Source organism: Gymnoscopelus microlampas (assembly GCF_963454915.1).
Source record: "Gymnoscopelus microlampas genome assembly, chromosome: 7".
NCBI lineage: Eukaryota > Metazoa > Chordata > Actinopteri > Myctophiformes > Myctophidae > Gymnoscopelus > Gymnoscopelus microlampas.
Window position 1 is genome coordinate 52,076,519 of NC_139944.1, and position 24,385 is coordinate 52,100,903.

General features: G+C 43.1%; 1 protein-coding gene across 1 annotated transcript in view; it reads right to left on the minus strand.

The window, feature by feature from the left end:
* LOC311049173 (low-density lipoprotein receptor-related protein 1-like) overlaps positions 1–24,385 on the minus strand; it is a 220,935-nt gene that overhangs the window by 12,358 nt on the left and 184,192 nt on the right. The window contains exons 57-79 of the mRNA XM_084062652.1: positions 24,125–24,312; positions 23,030–23,235; positions 21,666–21,854; positions 20,776–20,924; positions 20,571–20,664; positions 19,849–19,965; positions 19,512–19,631; positions 18,659–18,781; positions 18,374–18,499; positions 17,608–17,724; positions 14,046–14,152; positions 13,373–13,505; positions 11,262–11,384; positions 9,724–9,846; positions 8,970–9,110; positions 8,042–8,179; positions 7,304–7,423; positions 6,008–6,279; positions 4,135–4,316; positions 3,440–3,546; positions 2,154–2,273; positions 961–1,137; positions 95–235 (exon numbers count right to left, since the gene is read on the minus strand). Of these exons, the coding sequence (XP_083918778.1) occupies positions 95–235; positions 961–1,137; positions 2,154–2,273; positions 3,440–3,546; positions 4,135–4,316; positions 6,008–6,279; positions 7,304–7,423; positions 8,042–8,179; positions 8,970–9,110; positions 9,724–9,846; positions 11,262–11,384; positions 13,373–13,505; positions 14,046–14,152; positions 17,608–17,724; positions 18,374–18,499; positions 18,659–18,781; positions 19,512–19,631; positions 19,849–19,965; positions 20,571–20,664; positions 20,776–20,924; positions 21,666–21,854; positions 23,030–23,235; positions 24,125–24,312 (3,313 nt within the window). The remainder of the gene's footprint in view (positions 1–94; positions 236–960; positions 1,138–2,153; positions 2,274–3,439; positions 3,547–4,134; positions 4,317–6,007; positions 6,280–7,303; positions 7,424–8,041; positions 8,180–8,969; positions 9,111–9,723; positions 9,847–11,261; positions 11,385–13,372; positions 13,506–14,045; positions 14,153–17,607; positions 17,725–18,373; positions 18,500–18,658; positions 18,782–19,511; positions 19,632–19,848; positions 19,966–20,570; positions 20,665–20,775; positions 20,925–21,665; positions 21,855–23,029; positions 23,236–24,124; positions 24,313–24,385) is intronic.

Consider the following 24,385-nt stretch of genomic DNA (forward strand, 5'->3'; position numbering starts at 1 on the left):
TTGTAATACAAACTGTATGTGTGTATGTGTGTGTGTGTGTGTGTGTGTGTGTGTGTGTGTGTGTGTGTGTGTGTGTGTGTGTGTGTGCACTCACAGACAGGGGACAGGGTGGGGGTGGGTAGCTCCACACAGGTGCCATTGTCCAGGGTGCGTCCGTTGGGGCAGGTACACACCGGCCCACTGGGGCTGAGCAGACACAGCCACTCACACTTCTTCCTGTCACATGGGTTGGTCACTGAGAGAGAGAGAGAGAGAGAGAGAGAGAGAGAGAGAGAGAGAGAGAGAGAGAGAGAGAGAGAGAGATATGTCAATATAATTCTAGGTACGTATGAATGAATAGTATTGAGTATTTTGTTTAGTTTAGTTTATTTCAGTCAGTCAATTTGTGGTAACATTACAGTAGGTAATAAAATAAAAAATGTTATCAGGAAAAGATACCCACACCCAGTATTTCAACATGGCTTCGCTTGAAGCTGTAGTGTTCCCAAACTGAGGGTCTGTAAATTATTTTCTGGGGTCCCCGGATGTTAACCCATTGAGGCCTGAGGTTCCGATTCTGCAAAATGTCTTCTAAATCGTTTTTTAACGGTTTTCTGAAAAACGTATGTTTCTATATCAGTGGTTTTCAAACCTTTTCATGTCAAGGACCCCCAAAATATTTTGTTCCAGGGACCCCCAGAAGCAAAGATTTTAGTTAATGTTTGCTTTAAAAGAATATATATATGCAAAGATTTGCACACATTTTCACAATTTTTCAAAAATAGCAGATCTACAAGCTCATAGCGCGGCACTCGGTGCCGCGCTATGAGCTTGTAGATCTGCTATTTTTTAATAGCCAAAGTGTAAAACAATGCTTTTTAGCACAAATCAAGAAGTGACACAGATGCGTTCCAGCTCTTAATGGGTTAAAGCCAGAAAAGTTTGGGAACCCTTGATGTATTGTGTTTTTTTTGTACTCACTCTCAGGCTGCTTGTAGCGGTGGTAGAGGACGATGTCCGTGGCGTGGTTCATGGCCGTGGTCAGGTTCTCCGAGAGGCCCTTGCCGAACTTGTTGACCCGGAAGACGTAGTTGTTGTGGTACGTGACGCCATAGATGTAGTCCTCAAACACGTCGATGCTGAACGGGTGGTGAAGTTCTGCCAGGAACAAGAAGAAGAACATCAAATATATTATGAGCATCACAACTTTAACCACTTACAATTCACACTGCACTAGCAGCGACAAACAAGCCATGTTCTTTCTTTTTTTAAAGATATTTTTTGGGGCATTTCTGCCTTTATTTAGATGAAAAACATGAAGGGACAAACTGACGCCTGACACGTGTCAAGTTGAGCTTGGCTTGGCTGCAGTGGTGGAAAGTAACTAAGTACATTTACTTAGCTACTGTACTTAAGTACAAATTTTAGGTATTTGTACTTTACTGGAGTATTACCAATTTTCAGTACTTTTACTTCTACTCCACTACATCTCAGAGGTAAATATTGTACTTTTACTCCACTACAATTATTTGAAAACTTTAGTTACTAGTTACTTTGCAGATATAAATTATTATATTATAAAACATACATTAACCACTTCAGCCCTATTTTATACATACAGGCTATTTGAAAATAGCCGATCTACAAGCTCACAACGCGTCGCATCGCGACGCGTTGTGAGCTTGTAGATCTGCTATTTTCAAATATTTTAATACTTTTACTTTTGGTACTTTAAGTATATTTTGATGGCAATACTTTTGTACTTTTACTCCAAGTACATTTTTAATTCTGGACTTTTACTTGTAACAGAATATTTCTATATTGCAGTATTGGTACTTTTACTTAAGTAAAGAATTTGAGTACTTTTTCCACCACTGCTTGGCTGCATAATGCAAAATTGAATAGTACATTGTCATTTCAGACCACGTGGAATGTTAGGAAAGTGCCCCATCTGGTGATCAGCAGAGGTACTACACAAATGTTTCCTGGTCGCACGTTCTTTGATAGTGAGAATAGCCAAACCACAAAGTTCTATTTTTGTTAGCTGTGAGCTTGTAGATCGGTATTTTCTCTTATTTCTTTTCATATTTTGCCGACATGCTCATACTAGGAAGGCCAGGTACAAAGTGTTTATGTTAATATGTACAGTAAAATATTAATTATTATCACTCAACTGTTCTTGATGCTGGTGACAGCGATCACTGAATCGCTGCCATTCAGCCGGACGCTGCCAATCAACGACAGCTTGGCGTCGGCCCAGTACAGACGCTCGTTGAAGTAGTCCACCGCTAGACCTACACACACACACACACACACACACACACACACACACACACACACACACACACACACACACACACACACACACACACACACACACACACACACACACACACACACACACACACACACACACACACAAGGTAATCTCCATAAGACTCATAATAGGACATTAATACTTTTGCAAGCTTTCAGCTAATCTACTAATAATACACAAGTAAGACGCGCGAACGCTGGAAGCGAACGCAGTTCTATATTTCAGCCACACTGTAGTAGTGAACTCTGGCGCACTCTGGTGGCTGCACACAGGTAGTGCAGCTGCTATATTTCAGTCACGGAGTTTTGAGTCACATGGGGGCGCGAGCCAATGAGAGCGTGAGTCACATGGGGGCGCGGCTGCACACATACTGCACACAGAGACACACACAAGCCGAGCCGAGTTACATAGTAGGCTCCACTTGGGCGGAGGCGCCTCCTTCCGCGTTCGCAATTATACTGTATGTATATACTAGGGGTGGGACGATATTGGTATCTCACGATACGATATCTATTGCGATATTAGGCCCCCGATAACGATAATATCACAATATTGCGATATATTGCGATATATTGCGATATATTGCGATATATTGCCATGTCACGATATATTGCATGAAATTTCACCTACGATATATCACGATAGTCCTTGTATTCAATTCATAAACACTTAAAATAGCACCAAACAGTTCAAAATCATCATCACACAAATACAGATCGGAAAAACAACGTATCACAAACTAAAAAAAATAATCTATTTTTTCGGCAGTATATCGATTATTTATCGCGGGACAAAGTATCGCGATATATCGCGATATCGATATATCGTCCCACCCCTAGTATATACCAGCTTTCATACATATAGTATGTAGCTGAGTTGTATACAGTACTGACAAATACAATTGAAAAACAGTGGGAAAAAAAGTGCAAAAACACCAGATGACAGATGACCAGATAGCGTGTGTGTGTGTGTGTGTGTGTGTGTGTGTGTGTGTGTGTGTGTGTGTGTGTGTGTGTGTGTGTGTGTGTGTGTGTGTGTGTGTGTGTGTGTGTGTGTGTGTGTGTGTGTGTGTGTGTGTGTGTGTGTGTGTGTGTGTGTGTGTGTGTGTGTGTGTGTGTGTGTGTGTGTTTGTGTGTTTTATACCAGTTGGCCACTGGATATTCTCTTCCACCAGAGTCTCCCTCATGGTTCCATCCATGGCTGCTGTCTCTATCTTAGGATGGTTGCCCCAGTCTGCCCAGTACATTTTCCTATAGAAACAAACAACGGTTATCAAACACAGACAGTGGGGTACGCAGTGGATTGATGTCAAAGGGGCGCATGATGACCAAGCCTCCTTAACCCAATATGACCGGGAACGCCATTTTAAGATTTCTTTGGCTATTCAAAACTAGCAGATATACAAGCTCATAGCTATGAGCTTGTAGTTCTGCAATTCTTTGAAAAATCGTGACAAATGTCTGCAAATCTTTGAATACATATATATTTATATTTTTCCCTATTTTTTCCCTGGAACTAAATATTTTGAGATGGGGGTCCGCCGCCAAATACAATAATTTTGGGGGTCCTTGACATAAAAACTTTTAGGATTCAGAAGACATTTGTAGAATCCCCAGAAGCATAGAATTGAGTTACTAATGTTCACTTAACAAAAAATATATATACATGTACTATATTCAATGATTTGCAAAAAAAATCAAAACAATTACTGCCGCGCTATGAGCTTGTAGATCTGCTATATTTTAATAGCCAAAGAAATTAAAAAAATTACACAGATGCGTTCCCGGTCTTAATGCGTTGCGTTGCGTTGCATTGCGACGAGGCCTCTTACTACTCACCCTCTCTGAGGATCCACCACGATGGCGTACGGCTCGTCGATCATGCCGGAGATGAGCGTCTTGCGGTGGCGTCCGCCGTTCATCTGGGCCACCTCGATGACGTCTCGGCCCGAGTCCGTCCAGTACAGGTTACCGGCCACCCAGTCCACGGCGATGCCCCGTGGCATCTTCAGACCAGGGATCTGAACACACGACACAACACAATTAACAATTATTAGACTTGACTTATTAGACTTTGTGGATATTTGCTTGTTGTTTTTGTCTCATTCCTAAGCCAATAATTTGATGACCGGCAGCGGTTCCGGTAGTAGACACAAAGAGACTCCTTTGTATCTCCTACCGGAACCGCTGCCTACTATGGCTGGTGAATTAATATTTGAATATCGAATATTCCTTGAATATGGGGAAAATATGTATATTCGAAATATGAAACTTAATATTCGAATATTAAAAAAATGTTTTATGTTTATTTGACAGGGACAATACAAAAAAACAATGTATCAAGTTATAAAAACAAACAAAATATATGTTTTATTGGATCCGAGCACTCGATATATTGTTTTTTGTATTGTTTCTGTAAAAAAAAAAGTGAAAATATATTTTTTGAAAAAATATATATATGTATCCTACTATAATTCTAGTAACCTCTGTGCGTTTGTAGTGGTGGTGAAGACACCCGGTTCTCCTCACTGGCTGGACCAATTGCTCTGATTTTGCACACAGCCATTGACCATTACCATCTGAACGCAACTGTGAAGCCCGTTTTTCAATTTCATAAAATCTCAGCTTCTTATTAGCGTTTATGTGTCAAACAATGTCGCCATGGTTACGGGCCTGCCCAGCTATCATGTGCGCATATCCCCCCACGAATGCGCTGCGCCGACCGGGTATGGTCTAGTCCTACTATAATTCTAGTAACCTCTGTGCGTTTGTAGTGGAGGTGAAGCTACCCGGTTCTCCTCACTGGCTGGACCAATTGCTCTGATTTTGCACACAGCCATTGACCATTACCATCTGAACACAACTGTGAAGCCCGTTTTTCAATTTCATCAAATCTCAGCTTCTTATTAGCGTTTTTGTGTCAAACACTGTCGCCATGGTTACGGGGCTGCCCAGCTATGGGACGAACTGCCTCCCGGGTTGCCAGATCATGTGCGCATATCCCCCCACGGCTGCGCTGCGCCGACCGGGTATGGTCTAGTTTTTTATAATAATAATAATAATAATAATAATAATAATATTCGAATATATTCGAATATCTGCCAATTGTTAAGACCAATATTCGAATATAATTTCTGAGGAAAGTTGACAGCCCTACAGCCTACCGGTCCACTGGTCATCAAATCATTGGCTTAGGAATGTGACAAAAGCTAAAAAATATCCATGAATTCAAGTCTCCATGGGGTGATTTGTAATTTTTTGGGCGAACTATCCCACACCATAATGGTACCCCATATTGAGTCCCTCAGGGCTATACACTAGTGTGTCTTTTCTGTTTTCTGTTATTGTGGGGAAAGCTTTCACTGAAGATAGCAGATCCAAAGGCTCTGTATAGCGCTTCTCTGGGTACTCCAGTAAAGTCCAGTTCTCAAACTTTTTCAAGGCAAATACCCCCACATTAATATGTATTTGGTCGCGGACCCCCCACCCCCCATCTGAAAATGTTTTATCCCAGGGACCCCCAGAAGACAACACGTCCAAACCAAACAGAAATTAAACATTATTCACATTATCTGTGTGACAATTAATCGCCACCTTAAATTTGTAACCGTGACAGCCCTACTCACAAGTAGGCTATAGTAATACAAGTACACACACACACACACACACACACACACACACACACACACACACACACACCCACACACTGTACCTCCAGGTCGGCGACGCGGGCGTCGCTCTGGCGGCGGTGGCGGTTGTGGTTGTTGCTGTTGGGCGGGGCGTTGGAGGGCAGGTCGTAGGAGGAGATGCGTCCCGTGTGCCAGTTGGTCCAGTAGATGCGGTTGGTCTTGACGTGCAGGTCCATGGCGTCGATGCGCACGTTGGCGTCGCCCTGGAAGATCTGCTCGTAGCGCCAGTTGGGCACGCCGGGGTCCAGGCTGCGGATCTCGTTGTCGTCGGCGATGTAGAGAACCTGCCTCAGTGCTGGAGAGAGAGAGGTGAAGAGGTCACATTGATTGATTGATGGATTGATTGATTGATTGATTGATTGATTGATTGATTGATTGATTGATTGGCTGCATTAGAGCTGCAACTATCGATTATCTTCATATCGGTTACTTTGAATAATTAAGTGATTTTTGATCATTTTAACCCGATCATACCTACGTTTCTTTTCTTTTTTTTTAAAGATATTTTTTTGGGGGCTTTTATGCCTTTGTTTGGACAGGACAATAGGCTGACAGGAAATGGGGAGAGAGATGGGGGGGAGACATACAGCAACGGTCGTCGGGAACGGGAGTCGAACCCGCGACACGCTGTCAAGCTGGATTACCAGCGTGTGGTATGCGCCTGGACCGCTAGGCCAGCGGACGCCCCATACCTACGTTTCTAGTGGTAAAAGAACACATGAAATAGACACCAAGTTTGCATTTGTAGCTCATCTGGTTCAAAAGGTTATAGGCAAAACCTTTTTAAAGTGTGCGGCCTCATTGAGTTTGGCTGCTATGGCGACCCCGAGACTTGCCGGCTTGGGCGCCCTCGCAAAATCATTAGAGAATGCCCAGGGCTACATCTGGGCCAAATTTTGGCCCATTTTTTTCTTATAAACTGATTTGCGCGAACTTAGGGCCCTATCTTGCACACCGCCTCACCCCTTATGCCTAAAAAATTTTTGGCATTTTTTTTACTATTTTGAAAAACATTTTAAAATTGTGAAGATAGGCGATCTACATCGACACGCTGTGAGCTTGTAAATCGTTTATTTGAACTATTTAAAAACGTTTTTCAAAATTGTGAAAAATAGCAAAAATGTTTAGACATAAGGGGTAAGGCAAGATCGGGTGTTTAGCCTCATATCTCCATGATACCATGATATGGTAGTTCAGGCCCTGGACTAACCCTACAACACACACACACACACACACTATTTGTACAAGCAAACTATGGATCTCCTGATGAATGTGATATTATGATGATGAGCGATGCAGTGTACAGTACATATACTCACTGTCAGCCTTGCAGGTGTCATTGATCCTGGTGAAATACTTGTGACAGCTGCACTTGTGCGAGCCCTTGGTGTTGTTGCAGATGTGGGAACACACTCCAAACTGCTTGCACTCGTCTTTATCTGTCAACCGAAAAAACAACGAGACCAGAGGAGAACGTTTGAGCACACAGGCTCCCAGCACCAGACTGCAGCCATAACACAATTACACACATGAATGTCACATTCTCTGAGCCACTGTTTCTCAACCTTTTTTGAGCTCGGAACCACTAGCATATTTCAAACCATCCACCCCACCCCACCTCCACACAACAATATACTGTAAGCATGACACAGCCATTTCTAGTGACAAAGAAACAAACCTGGGGTGACAGGGACTTCCCAGTTGCCGCCCCCTCGCTATGGAACTCACTCCCAGCTCACCACACTCAAAACCCACCTCTTCAGACTCACATTCCCTACCTAATTTACCTTTATTTATAGAGTTTTTAACCTTTTAACTAGTTTTTCGAATGAAGTTTTATTTTGTTTCTGTTTTTGTAAAGTGACTTTGAGTACTTAGAAAAGCCCTACTCCCTCAGGGTGTATTTTCTGTTTTCTGTTATTGTGGGGAAAGCTTTCGCTGAGAATAGCCGATTGACAAGCTCTGTTGTGAGCTTGTCGATTAGATCTGCTATTTTCTGCGAAAGCTTTCCCCACAATACGGATGCTGGGGTTTAAGTGGTTAAACGTGTCCAATACCTTCACATCTGTTGTGACCTTTGGCCTGGAAGCCAGGCTTACAGGAGCAGAAGGAGTCGCTGCCGTTGACCACACAGTGTCCTTCGTCTCCGTCCCCGCACACCGTCCTGTTGCTGTGACAGTCGTTCAGCACCGTGCCTGACCAGAGGAGAGAGCACAACGACCACATGGAACACCAAGGTTATTATAGTTAACTCAAAATAACAAAATAACGGAAACTAAAAATTGAAAAAAACATTTTCGTTAACTGAAATAAATAAAAACGAGAATTCAAAGAAATAAACGATAAATATACATTTTTGTTTTTGTCAATTTATTTATAAGCTATTTGGGATGATATGAAATCGTATTTATTTCGCTGGTATTTCGCTGTACCAGCTTTACACCAGCTGTCGGCATACTTATACTTACTCTGGCCCTTTTCAATCCTCCACCTGACAAATAACCGAAAGTATGAAAAACTAAAACTAACACCACTATTGAAAAAAACGACTGAAAACTATTGAAATCTAACATATACGCACTAGAAACTAATTAAAACGTGCATACACTTAATATTTGACACATACAGTAACAAAGCAAATCAAGACTTTTCACAACTGAAAGGTTTTAACTTAAGTTAATCCCAGGGGTCCTTAAGCGGGGTTCCCCAGCTAAATGAGTTAATGTAGCATCACAATAATTTTAACCACTTTAAAAAATATTTTATACTATTAAAAAATGCAGATCTACAAGCTCACAGCTTCTTGAAAGTGTTTGAAAGACGTTGAATGATTTAGAACTTTGGAACACAAATTGTCTCTTTTGGGAGGGTCTCTGGCACAAAATATATATATATAATACTTCAATTTAGGGGTTCTTGACAGTGAAAAAGAGTTTGAGAACTACTGCACTATAAAGACAAACACAGAGTCAAAGCCACACAGACCTTTCTTGCTGCAGTTGACCTCGTCAGAGCCGTAGTCCTCACAGTCGTTGAAGTAGTTGCAGCGCAGAGAGGCGCTAACGCAGCCTCCGCTGGAGCACTGGAACTCATCCTTCTGACAGAACGATGTGGGTGGAATGGACTCTGGAAGAGAAGACTCATGATGTCATCATGTCTAACATTCAGCCCATGCAGCGGGGGAAAGTAACTAAAGATATTTACAACTAAAGATTTATGTACAAGTAATGTACTTAAAAAGGTACGGTAGAAGTGATTTTCTTTTGTTAAAATAAGTGTTAAGTAGCTCTATATTCTGATATTACTCGTTGCTATAGAGTGTTTGTTCAGTAACAGGAGTCTACATGTCTCTCCAGCTCTTTATTAAACAGCAAATGCATTTTCAGGTCGGGATACCAATTTTATCCAATCAGGATAGAGAACACACATCAGGATACAGAATAAACAGTGATGACACAAAGACTTGAGCTGACAAAATTGGAACTGGAACACTATAAAAAAAAATCCCTAATCTAAAATTCGCTAAAAGATTTTGTCTCCTAACTGAAAACATATTTTCTGTTTAATAAAGAGCTGGAGAGAACAGTTGTTACTGAGCAAAGACTATATAGCAATGAGTACTATGGTGCTTTAACCTTGTAACAAAAAATAACGTTTTGTTTTAACCAAAAGAAAAAAAACACTTACCCCTACCTTTAAACTCTATTTAAAGTCTGTTAAAATGAATAAATAAACTCACGGCAGTTGAGCTCGTCACTGTTGTCCCCACAGTTGTTGACGGTGTCACACCGCTTGGACATGGGAAGGCACACGCGGTCGTTGTGACATCTGAACGGCCTGGTGGGCGGGCACTGGAACTTTGCTGTGGGTAGGAACATAAGAGAGAGAGAGAGGGCGATCAAGGGACTGACAATGACATTTGTCAATGACCCCCCCCCCCCCCCCCCCCGTTCTGAATTCCCATTGCTGTATGGGAATAGACGTGTTTAATATCGCGTCTAAGAACTGTGTTCCAAAAATAAACAAACGACCCCGACGGTTTGACTCTTATGGATATGAAGCATCAACTGACGGTGAGAAAACGCTAATGTTACTTCCAACAAATGAGTTTAATTTTCGCCAGAAACAGACTGTATCAAACATAAGTGACTGACTATCATAAACGATACAGAGCCTCCTCCCTGACAATATCGCCGAGACAGTTTGTTTATTTTTGGACCACAATTCTTATATGAGACGATTCTAAGATGACCCAATGTTATTCTCCATAGAGAAATTACTTTACGAACCAGAGGATGAACGAGTGACGTGAGGACTTCTGTACTCTATAGTCTTTTGAATAAAACTCAATTTAGTTGTAGTCATATTTTTGTTATCTGAAATGTTTTACTTTTAGTCTAGTTTTAGACTAAAATATCATAAGATTTTTGTCGGCTAAATCTACAGTCAGTTTTTGTCGACTAATGTTTATGTTGGCGGGCCTTGATGGCGTCAAGCTCACAGCGCGCCTGCGATGTGAGATGTGTAGATCGGCTATTTTCGGCTAAGCATAATTATAATGACTACTTGTCTTAGTTCTACTGGATCTCTTCTCCACTAGTCCCTCACCAATCTGGGAACCCATCGCCAAATAAAAAGGGCGGAGCTGAACGGACGACCCGTGCTCAGGGAAACCGGGGTTTAGGCCTGCCTTCAGCCTTTCACTTCCGGTGGTGCGACTATGTTTTCATTCCCACTAACAATATTTCTCCACGGAACACTAACACCACTTCTCCCAGAGAACATGGATCGTTTTGGTTATAAGCCCACTTGTTTCTATGATGAAAGAGCAATTTAAAATGTTACTAACTTTCCGTGGTTTTGTCGGCTTCGAGGACGCTATTGTTAAATGAGTTTCGGTTTGTTTCCAGTGGGGAACGAACGGCACACACGTAAATCCCGCCCACTACATTTGATTGGGTAAAGCGCGGCCTGCTTCCTGATCTGATGCACGGGTTGTCAACACGGCTACCGACAGATTCAAACGCAGAGCAGAATCTGTTCTTGAGAGATTAGTCCCTCACTAACATTTTAGTCGAGATTTTTGTTGTTGACGAAATTGTCAATAATATATTTAGTCATAGTTTTAGTCATCATAGCTTAGTTTTTATTTCGCTTTCGTCAGTGAAAAAAGGTAGTCGACAGACATTTTTCGTCATAGTTTTAGTCGACGAAATTTAACAACAGTGCCACCAGAGAGCGCTGCCGTGCGGCGTGACGGACTGGCGTTGTACTCACCGCATTCCCCGGGGTTCTCGTCAGAGTTGTCGCCACAGTCGTCCTCGCCGTCGCACTTCCAGCCCAGGGGTTTACACAGGGTGTTGTTACACTGGAACTCATCCAGGGGGCAGTGTCGACCCACTGACGGACGAACGGGAAGAGACAAGAGGTAGAGAGGAAGGAGGAGGCGACACAATGATTTATCATCAACAGTTTTGCTTAAAAAGTATTTTTTACTTAGGTAAAAGTATCAATACTGCAATGTAGAAATACTCTTACTTGAGTAAAAGCACAACAGTATTGGTATCAACGTGTATTTAAAGTACCTAAAGTAGAAAGTACTCATTATGCAGAATGTCCCATTTCACGTCAAGTTCAAGTCTTCAAATGTATAAAAATCTTTTGAAAAAAATAGCCAATCTACAAGCTCACAATGCATCGCGACGCATTGAGCTTATAGATCGGCTATTTTCAAATGGCCGAAATGTATATAGGGCTGAAGTGATCAATGTATGTTTTGGAATAATAAACAAAATCTGCAAAGTAACTAGTAACTAAAGTTTTTGTAATTAATTGTGGTGGAGTAAAAGTACAATATTTGCCTCTGAGATGTAGTGGAGTAGAAGTAAAAGTACTGAAAATTGGAAATAAATTGTACTGAAGTACAGTACTTGAGTAAATGTACTTAGTTACTCTACAACACTGGAGGCGACACAATGATTTATCGTCAGCACGCTGGATCAAAGACTGCATGTATTGTAGTGTGACGCTTAATTTGATTTGATTTATTAGACGTTATGAAGAAAAAAAAACATGGCATACATGATTCGTACGTATGCCAAAACGTCAAGGATACAACAAAAAAAACACAATAATGCCAGAGACGTATTTGTATTGTTGTCCTTGGTCTTGGATAAACCAAAAAAACATATCAACAAAGAATATGACAAGTACATAAATTATATCGTCTCTGTTGGGTGAAACAGAGACACATATTGTATGTACAAAAAACGTTTGAGGATTCAAATTCAAAAGCATCAAAAGTAGCAGATCTACAAGTGTTTCGAGCTTGTGGATCTGCTATTTTTGATGCTTTTGTGTGACTCTGCACTATGATGAAATAGGGCAGGGGTCTTCAACAGGGGGTCCGGGACCCCTAGGGGGTCCTCAGAGTTGCTACAGGGGGTCCGCCAAATCTCTGTGTGATAGGATCATTGTTTTTTTACATTAACCACTTGAACCCTAGCATCCCTATTCTAAGGACAACTTTAGCCGAAAATAGCAGATCTACAAGCTCACAACGCCTCGCAGCGCGAGGCGTTGTGAGCTTGTAGATCGGCTATTTTCGGCAAAGAGGGGAAAAAAGAGCAGACCAAGTACAGAGTGAAAGTTTACTAAGTATTGACGGTTTAAGTCGTTAAATGTCTGAAAATACACATTAACATGAAACCAACATCTATGAAAAGCTTTGATCTGCAACACAATTTTATGTAATATATAGTGGGGGGTCCCTGCTTCATCTCTCTCTCAGTCAGGGGGTCCTTGGCCTGAAAAGGTTGAAGACCCCTGAAGTAGGGCATTCATTTCACGAAAAAAAAAAAAAAGAATATGGAGATAGGCGGTTTCTGCCCGACAGCAACAATATAAAAGACTACTATAGAAAATCCCTCAGTAGCACACGTACTCTGTCAGCGGGGAGTGTTCTTTTTTTACAGAACTGTGACTGTAGCTAAAAATAGACTGGGATCCACAATGTCTCTGATGTCCACTGAAAGTGACATTCTGTGCAAATTGGATTTTTTTTTTTACCAGCCTCATTAAGGACTTCTCTACCAGACACAACTTATGAAGATAGGAGGAGTATAATAGGCCTATTTATTATTTATGATAGTCCTGCTGCTGTTGAATTATTGCTGTACAGCATTATGCTGCTGATGCTGTGTTTATTGTATTTCTATGGGTTTGTTTTGAGGGATTCCACTGAGGTTACATTTCAGACCGCTGCAATTTTTCTCCACATTGTTCTAAATTCTTGCATTTATGCTGCAGTGTGCGCGTGTGTGTATGTGTGTGTGTGTGTGTGTGTGTGTGTGTGTGTGTGTGTGTGCGTGTGTGTGTGCGTTTCTCACCACCACTGTCGCATTTCTCCTCGTCGCTGCCGTCCATGCAGTCGGCGTCTGCGTCACAGCGCCACCTTATGGGGATGCAGTGGCCGTTCTTACACTGGAACTGGTCGCTGTCGCACTTCACATCACAGCCATTCTGCACGGACAATAATAATACAACAGCAATTAACTCCCATTAACAACTATTTTGTCACCTTTGAAAATATATATATGTTTTTAAAACTTTTATTACAGTATATCGTCTCTGTCGGATGGAAACCTCATACGTCCAAAAGTGTTACTTTTCAGGATTCGAATAAAAAAATAGAAAAAGTAGTAGATCGACAAGCCTTCGAGCTTGTAGATCTGCTATTGTTGATACTTTTGGGTGACGCTGTAGTATGATCAAGTAGGAAGTTTGTTTACGGAAAAAAAGAACACAAAAACTTTAAATATGGAGATAAGACGTTTCTGCCCGACAACAACGATATATACCAGGAGTCAATGGAGATACAAATAGCTCAATATGACATCACAGCGATATTATGTCACCGTGTTAATATGACATCACAGCGTCAACATGACGTCATCAACTTGACTTCAGATGCCAGGCCGTAATTAGACCCTTAGATCTATTTTTCAACACAACGTTAGAACCACTTCTCGTACAGACTCGGGGGTTCGGAGGGGCACCTACCTCATCCGAGCCGTCGGCACAGTCGTGGTCTCCGTCGCACTTCCAGCGGCCGGCGATGCAGCGGCCGTTGGTGCAGGAGAACTCGCTCTCTGAACACTGCCGGGGCACTGAGGAGGACGAGACGGGACAGAGGTCAGGGGTCAGAGGTCAGAGGGCGTACGGTACGGAGGACAGGGAGCCAGAGAGGGGAGTTTGTTTTAGCCTTAGATCAAGACGGTCATTGATGTATTTTATCGAGTCTGACTTATACTTTCGTATCTATGATAGTCTTGGTCTCTACCCCCCTTTAGTCACTAGATATCCGCGCGGAAAGCCCGTTCTTCTCCATACAAAAATAAAACATAAAGTGCTGGCCCTGTAGCCACGGATGTTAACACGACATTAGGAACCTACGTGCAATATATTAGTCTGTATTTTTCAACAGATATATTAAACCCGTCTTTTTAAACCCGTCTATGGCCGAACACCATCGTTTCCCCCCTCCTTTACATCCTGTTTACATAGAGTGTAATACCGGCTTTCACCTGATGTGCCCCCGACGCCCGTCACTACCACCCATTGAGGAATACAGGGAACTTCCTACAGAATCCAACACAGACGGGATTAAAACACATATCTATTGAAAAATATAGATTAAGACAGTGCCCACAGGTTCCAAATGTCGCATTAACGTCCGTGGCTACAGGGTCAGCACTTTATATGTTTTTATTTTGTACATGTGCAGAGAAGTACGGGCATTCCGCGCGGATGTCCAGTGACTTATAGGAAAAAGTCAGACTCAATAAAATACATCTATGATGGTCTTGATCCGAGGCTAGGCTTACGAGAGATCTGAGCCGAGAGGAGAGGAGGGGGAGGGGCTGCAGAGAGGAGGGACTGAGGGGGAGGAGGCGCTAGTTAACAGCCCAACATACATTACAGTACGTACGGTACATGTAGCATAGTCTCGCGTAGCCGCACGATCCGGACATCTCCACCTATACTGAAATGCCCTAAATTCAGTGTAGTAGAGCTAAACCATGGGTGGAAACAAATCTGAGATTTAAAAAAAAACATAACTTCATGATACAGAACCAATTCAAAGTCTTCAGGGCGACCCCTTTATATTGGTCCAAGCACAGGACTGGTTTGCAATGCAGTGTGCCTATAGGCTAGGTTTGTTAGAGAGACATATCGCTGCTGTTCTAGCAACTATGTTGAATTAAACCTTTACACCATTGTACCTTCTCACTGTAGAGGACTCCTAGGTTCACTTGTTGTTTTGTGTTTTGTGGGTGTGTCCCTGTGATATACTAACGTCATGTCATGACTATGGGCCACATGAGCACTTTAACATATACATCAGCTATTTGAAAATAGCAGATCTAGAAGCTCATGCGACGCGTTGTGAGCTTGTAGATCGGCTATTTTCAAATAAAATCTTGCGGGGAAATTATAATAAGGAGAACTGGCAACCCTGCTGACAGACAGTGTGACTGAGTTCTTGTTGTCCTACTCTAGTCTTCTTTGTCTTGTCCTGTGTTTTTCTCTTTTATCCTTCTGCACCCCAGGCCCAGTGTAATAACTGGATGGGGGGGCGCACTACAAATCCAGAACCTATGAACCTTTAGCTAGGTGGAGATGTCCGATCATGCAGCAATACAAGACCAAACAGGAGGACTTACACAGTACATTTGGGGAAGTTTGGGGGGCAGCTAGAGGGGCAGGTGGGGGGGTGGGGGGTAGCTGGAGGGGGCTGGGGTAGCAGAGGGTGGGGGGGGGGGGGGTGTTATGAGCTGATAGGGTGAACAGACCTACCTCTAGATCACGCCAACGGGCCAGTGTGTGAAATGCAAAATAGACATGAGATGATGGTGTGAGATGTGCAGACGGCAACAACACAACAAATCAAGGCAAAAGAAATTACCATAAGTATCTACAAGCGTGTGCTGTTGAACTAATACGGTACATACCGGTGATTCTCAACCTTACCCCAGTTTGATATGCACTATAGGCATACATTTAGACCCGTAACGGTCCATTTGGTTCCTAACTAAAGGATAAAGGATTTACCTTTATCCCTCATCCCCCCCTGGCGGGCCTCGAACCCCACGTTGAGAACCAATATGGTATACCATGCTTTATTACACGGCTTGGTTGTATGCTCGATTGTGATTGGTCAATCACGGCAGTTAGCAGTCTGTTATTTCTCGATAGCAGACCGTTGCTATGAAGAACAGACCGTTGCTATGATGAACAGACCGTTGCCATGAAGAACAGACCGTTGCTATGATAAAGATAAATATAGAATAAAAACAAATCACAGAAAAAAATGTCATGATTCACCAGGACCCTGGATGGCTTGATTCTAGGCTTAAATGAATTGATATAAATATTTTTGGAAATGTCTATGGGAAAAATGCATTGACTATTTTGGAGTGGAAGCAGAAAATGGCCGCCACTGCTATGCCCTATGGCTCAGACGCACCTGTCCATTGAAGTAGGTGTGCAAAAGGACTTCATAATCAACAAAATCATGTTGTTGTCATATTTTGTGTCAATTTAATAATGTATGTATTAAGTAGCCGTGTAATAATAAGCAGGATAATGAACAGCGAGGTGAGAAATAAACCTCTCGATTCCAGAGCCTTCCATGCACTTCGCATCGGGCGGAGGGGAACTGAATCATCACCCTGTCCCGGGTTTATTTTCTCAATAATGGCCGCTGTTTATTATCCCTTTACATAACACACACACACACACACTCACGCACACACACACACACACACACACACACACACACACACACACACACACACACACACACACACACACACACACACACACACACACACACACACACACACACACACACACACACACACACACACACACACACACACACACACACACACACACACACACACACAGGCACACGCAGATCACCGGCGCATCGCTTACCATCCATAAAACGGTTCGATTTGACTGTTTGATAACAAACATCTCATGCAAGAATTATCGTCTCTGTCGGGTGGAAACCTCATAATGTCCAGAACTGTTACTTTTCAGATTTTTCAAATAAAATAAAAAAAGTAGCAGATATACAAGCTCAAATTCGAGCTTGTATATCTGCTACTTTTGATGACTTTTTTTTGTGACGCTGTAGTATGATCAAGTACAAAAAAATCACACCCAGTGTGAAGTGAGTGGTGCCTTTGATGAGTTCATTATGCGCATGTGTTGCGCTCCTGTTTGTGTTTAATTAGTGTAACTGGTTGCATCTTTGTGTTGCAATCAGCTGCAGCTGTTGAGGCCAGACACAAACATGTTGAGGCCGTCCGCAAACATACGGACGGACAGACACACACGGTCAAATGTAGGATCACTCAAAAAACACAAAAAGGTTAGAATATGGAGATAAGAGGTTCCTGCCCCAACAGCAACGTTATGACATCATTACTTTCATACAGACGATGATCAATGATCAGTGAGTGTGTTCGTTACGTACTGTGAGGACCTGAATGGTTGTGAGGGTGAGGGGGGGGGGGGGGGGGTGGGTAGGGGGATTGAGAAGAGGACCTACCACACTTGTCCTCGTCAGAGTTGTCCCCACAGTCGTTGTCGTAGTCACACTGCCAGCGGCCCGGCACACAGCGGTTGTTCTTGCAGCGGAACTGGTAGGGCTCGCACGTACGTTCGTCTGAGAACCAATCAGAAATGAGTAGTGTGAGTGGAAGGTAGGGCTGGTAACTTTCCTCAGAAATAATATTCGAATATTGGTCTTAAAAATTGGCAGATATTCGAATATATTCGAATACTATTATTATTATTATTATTTAAAAATATATATATTTTTAATGTTTATTTGACAGGGACAATACAAAAAACAATGTATCAAGTGCTCGGATCCAATAATACATTGTTTTTTGTATTGTTCCTGTCAAATAAACATGAAAACATTTCATATTTTTTTTTATTTTCATATTCGAATATACATATTTCCCCCATATTCGAGGAATATTCGAAATTCGAATATTAATTTACCAGCCCTAGTGGAAGGCAGTCACACTCACATTTGTCCCACAAGGACATTCCTGCACCTATGGGTGCCTGGACTAGAGTTCTCAAATTATGCCCGAACCCGACCCTCCCAGACCCGACGTTTCCGGGCTAGGCCAAAAACCTATGTTAATTACACACAATACATATCAATAGACCGTATTCACCCCGGTTGCCACGGCAACGGGGTGGCACTTTCAATTTTAAATTCCAAAATGGCCGCCGTGTGAATATGGTCTATTAGGGGGTTCTTGGAAGGAAAACGTCTATAAACTGTAACTGTCTCTTACCACACTCCTCCTTGGGTTCATCGGAGGCGTCCCCACAGTCGTCCTCTCCGTCACACTTCCATCGGGCCGGGATGCAGCGTCCAGAGTCCTTACAGCGGAACTCGTCCACACCGCACGTCATCTGGGCTGCAAGGGGACACCGGGAGAACAGGTCCAAAGATACGGAACGTTGAGAAGGAGGGGGGATGGGAGGGGTACAAGCGACAATATATGCGTGCATAACATTGTAGTAAATACATAGGGATGTGTGTGTGTGCGTGTGCGTGTGTACAGCTGGGGCCTTACTGCAGTTGGCGGGCTCGTCCGATCCGTCCACGCAGTCATTGTCCCGGTCACACACCCACACCCGGGGGATGCAGCGCTTGGTGATGGAGCACTGGAACTGGTTGGGGGCGCAGGTCACCTCCGCTATACAACACATGACACAAAGACACAGGTCACCTCCGCTATACAACACATGACACAAAACACAGGTCACCTCCGCTATACAACACATGACACAAAGACACAGGTCACCTCTATACAACACATGACACAAAACACAGGTCACCTCCGCTATACAACACATGACACAAAGACACAGGTCACCTCCGCTATACAACACATGACACAAAGACACAGGTCACCTCTATACAACACATGACAAAGACAACCATGGCAGAGTCCATTTACTAAATCGTATTATTGAGGGAGGACAGTAGCAATGAAAGGCCACCTGAAAGGAACATACTGTACCAACGTCAGTACATGTCATTGTCTGGCAAAAAAATGGACGAGACCAAAGCACTCTTGTGGAAAAATGTAAAAGCCTTTAATACTAATAGCCTTTAATGACTAATGCATGGCAAGAATAAAAGATAAACCTACGCATTACGGCAACAATGCCTTCAATCCGGGAACACATCTGTGTCATTTTAGATGTCAGATATACAAGCTCATAGCACGGCACTCAGTGCCGAGCTTGTAGATCTGCTTTTTTTTTTCTCAAATCTTTGAATATATATATATATATGAGCACCACTGATATTATAGCAACATACGTTCTTCAGAAACCAGTTAGGATTTAGAAGACCTTTGTAGATGCGTTCCTGGATTGAATGGGTGAAGGGAAGTCAAGGGACAACATAACATAACTTACGACAGTCTTTCTCATCCTCTCCCTCTCCACAGTTGTCCTGGCCGTTACAGCGGAAGATGCCCGGGATACAGCGGCTGGGGTGTGTGCATTTAAACTGACTGGGCAGGCACACGTGGATATCTGGATACAATACACAGAGGACATGGTCAATTATTAGCAGCCCGACATATATATGGGTTTGGCCGATATGTCGGCCATATTTGACTTTTCTGACAACATCGGTATCAGCATTCATCTAGCTGATGAGTCCTGAATTTTCACCTTTAAGAATTTTTAAAAAATAGCAGATTTACAAGCTCACAACGGGTTGCGACTTTTAAGTTAACAGCATGCGTACCGCAGTTGGCCTCATCAGAGTTGTCCTGACAGTCGTTGTCTCCGTCGCAGATGTACGCAGGGTTGGTACAGATGCCTGTGCCACACTGGAACTGACCTGGCCTGCATTTAAACTCAGCTACAGGGTAGGAAACACAACACAGCAGCATTACCACACCAGCGAATACAGTACAATAACATGGAGTACACAATAATAATAATAAGCAAGAAGTGTTGGGTAGTAGTTTAGCTAACTCATAGCCAAGGTACTGCCCAACACCTTTACGCTCAACTACATTTCCTAGCTAGCTTGTCGGTAGCTTCATTGCTTTCAGAATAACGTAGCTTTCAAGTAGTTGAGCAATTCTTTCCACCATGTAGCTGGGTAGCTTTGCAAAAGCTACATCACTATACATTTTCAGTGCCACATCAACATCACATCAAAGAGAGAATCGTCCATCTCCTTACATTTCTAGTCACGTTTTATTCAATCACGCGATGTAATAACGTCCTCAGCCTAATTACCAACAAAGCTGCTAGCTTCCTAACTACTTTTACTAAGTAATTTGTAGTGTACTGTAGGTTATATACCACCTATACTTGTTTTGAAAGAGAGCTTTTAGTGTGGCTCAGTTGCTTTTCATGAAGAGCTAACTATAGTAGCTTAGCTACAGTAGCAACATTTAGCAGCTTGCCCAACACCGAGCACGACTTTTGAGGTCATTTCTCGGTATCTCCACTCACGGCACTCTGCAGGTTCGTCCGACCGGTCGCCGCAGTCGTCTTCCGTGTCACACTTCCACCAGAACGGAATGCACTTGTCGTTCTTGCACACATACTGACGGGAGAGACACAGGCTTTAGAATCAGTATAATGTATTAAAAAACAGAAACGAGACATAAAGTCATATAGTGTAAGTACAACACATAGTGAACCCAGGGTGAATCACCTGGCTGGCGGTGCAGTTGGACATGCACTGTCTGCCGTCGGCTGCCAGGTAGAAGTTGGTGGGACAGGCACACTTGTAGCCCCCTCCAGGTGAGAGCAGACACAGGTTACTGCAGCCGCCGTTGTCCGTCTGACACGGGTGACCGGCCACTACAAGGTGTGGAAAAAACACGTACAATATGAATAATATTGTTGCTGTCGGGGCAGAAACCATGTTTTTTTTCTTAAATTAACGCTCTACTTAATCATACTGCAGTGTCACACAAAAGCATCAAAAAGTTGCAGATCCAACAGCTTGTAGATCTGCTACTTTTGCTGTTTTTTTTATTTGAATCCTGAAAAGTAACAGTTTTGGACATAATGAGGTTTTCACCCGACAGAGACGATACATAATCATCGAGCAATCATCGACCTAATAATGGATTTGGTTCGATTGTTACACACTCAAGAGTTTGCAGTAGGTGGCACAGACCCTCAGGCTGACCCAAGGCATCACATTTTCCCGCTTTGTCAGTAGCCCTGAAACGTCAAGTTTTGACATGACGCGACACCCTGAAAGTCAAGTTTTGACATGACGAAGTCAAGTTTTGACATGACGGGACACCCTGAAAGTCAATGCCTAAACCTAACCCTAACCCTAACCTCACAGAGGGATTCAATCACGGAAGGTTGCAGTTACTAACTAAGCGCTGCTACCAGGTTAGCCACGAGGCAACTGGCCAAACCCTTGATTCGAGTAGTATTTGAAGCTCCAATGCGTGCCTTTTAGTTTTTGTATTATAGTGACGCATTAGGGAGTGAAAATTACAGAGCGACACTAACTGACGCCTATCTGTGAGAATGTGTTGAACAGTAGGTGTAACACTGTTGTATACAGTAGGTGGTACAGACCCTCAGGCTGCCGGTAGGGGTGGAAGATGTGGATGTCCATGGGTCTGTGCAGGGTGCTGATGAGCATGGTCTTGTTGGTGCCCTGGGTCTTGTGGGCTCTGTTGATGGACTTGGTCTCCCAGTCTGTCCAGTAGATGTGCTCCTCAAACAGAGTCATGGCGAAGATGTGGGGGATGTCCTGACTCAGAACTACACAAAACCAAAAGAGTGTCAGAATATTATAAAGTGCATGAACATGTATGGAAGTATGGTGAAGGATATTATATAACAATCGTTAAAATGCACAAATAAAGAATACAAGAGTAAACAATGTTCCCACTGCTTTCATTGCTTCTTTTCTTTCACTACTCATGGTAAGATTCATCTTTAGATAGCATGTTATGTAGACAGCGGACAGGTTCATTTGTTGACCTGGCATCCTATAGTTTGTATAGTTTCAATGTACAGATTATTGATTATTTGATATTATACTGTTCGGATTACTGTTTCTATGCATTTGATGTATTACCTTGTGTTTACCTTGCTTACTGTAAATCGCTCTGAATTAACACATTGACTGCCAATCGCGTAGATCTACGCGAACCGATTAAAAGTTGCGTAGATCTACGCGAACTGGTGATATTTTGAAAATCCAATGTTAATTCGAAAAAGTGCACTTTCCGAATTTTTTGATCCATGTCCGGTTCCGGTAGGCGGACAGGAAACGGAATTAAACTGGTTCCGTTTTTTTCGATAGTATCCGCTTCCTGTCTGGGATGCGGTTTTAAAGTCGATTATCTCGGTTGTTGTTTTTCTCCTCGCATTTCACTGTCTAGCGTTCACCACTGTAACTTCAAGATGGCGGGTCGCAATGAGATGCGGTCTGCACTGTTAGCTTCACACAGATCCCCTGTGTGTGTAGAACCAAATGAACGCGCATTTTAAACGGATTTAGCGGGGTCTATGGCGACATGAAAAAAACAAAAAAACAACAATAAAACCTTGGCACTGGTGAGTACATTATGAGATTAAACTCTGGCAGTCAATTAAGAGCGTCTGCTAAATGCCTAAATTGTAAATTGTAAGATTATCAAATTATATTCTTACACACAATATAATGTGCTTATTTAACTCTTAGACAGTAATTTTCTTTTTACCTGTACCTGTGTAATTACATGCTGTCTTCTCATAATGTTGGCCATTTTTCATGTTTGTGATTCTATCGAAAAAGTATCTGTGTGTGTGTGTGTGTGTGTGTGTGTGTGTGTGTGTGTGTGTGTGTGTGTGTGTGTGTGTGTGTGTGTGTGTGTGTGTGTGTGTGTGTGTGTGTGTGTGTGTGTGCGTGTGCGTGCGCGCGCGTGTGTGTGTGTGTGTGTGTGTCACACCTGTGTGTCTGTTGGTTCCGTCCAGGCTGGCGAACTCGATGTAATCCTCCCGGGCGTCGGCCCAGTAGATGCGGTCGTTGATGAAGTCCAGCGTCAGGCCGTTGGGCCAGGTGATCTTATCGTCCACGATGGCGCTCCTGTTGGTGCCGTCCATCCCGATCCTCCCGATGTGGGGGTGGTCGCCCCAGTCAGACCAGTACAAGTACCTGTCAGGGGGGGGGAGACACCGCGTCGGGGGGGGGGGGGGGGGGGGGGTCACTATGCAAGAGTCTAGAACAGTGTTGGTCTGTACAGTATGTACTAGAGATGCGCGGATCGCAGTTTTAGCCGCGTTTGCTGCAGTTAACCGCAGTTTGGGTGGATTTGGGTCAATCAAATATAATAATGAATTAATATTGGATAAACCGCGGGTGAACAAATGTGGGAATTACATTAATGATATCAATCTATAGGCCTATTATAGCTTTTAAAAAGCATGAAATCTCGGCATGCTTGCGTTTGTAGTATTTTAATATTACGTAATTTTACATCAGGCACAAATTAGCCGCCTACTGCACGTTAAGGGGTCTCTGTACCGGCTCCAGCCAGTGTTGCCATATTTTGCGAGAGAAATAAGCAGCAAGGTCTATGAAAACAAGTCCAAAACAAGCGCCAAATTACCCCAAAAGTACGTTTCGCTTTGTTGCCAAGTTAAAAGCGAAAGTAAAATAAAATGAAGCTTCAAGCTCCGTCTTGTTGTTACCATAGATATGGATTGTATACAGTCACTACATCGCGACAGACAGTGGTGAGTAACATTGTTGAAAACTAACGTCAGGAAAATAATAATAATTTGATGCGGTTGGTGCAGATCTAGAAATAGGATGGTATAATTAACCGCGGGTGGATGGCGGGTGGATAATGAACATGTATATGCGGATTCGGGTGACGATAAACCTTATCCGCGCATCTCTAGTATGTATGTCCCCTGAGTAGATATGTATACGTATGTCGTACGTATGTCCTAAGAAAAGTACACCAATCACAGCAAACAACCCAGCTCAGCTGACGCTGCTACACCAATCACATTCCCCACAAAAACCACAGTCCTCTTACCCGTAGCGCACGTCCACCGCCACGGCGCGTGGCTCCTTCAGGCCGGTGTTGACCAGGACCGTGCGGTACGCCCCGTTCAGTTTGGACACCTCGATGGTGTCCCGCCCCTTGTCGCACCAGTACAGGTTTCCTCCCACCCAATCCACAGCCAGGCCGTCTGGGTTGCTGAGCGACGTGCGGTGAAGGACCTGTCAAGGAGCCATACATGCACTCTGTATATTACAGTACGCACCACGTTTTATAGTTTTCTATCCAACGGTG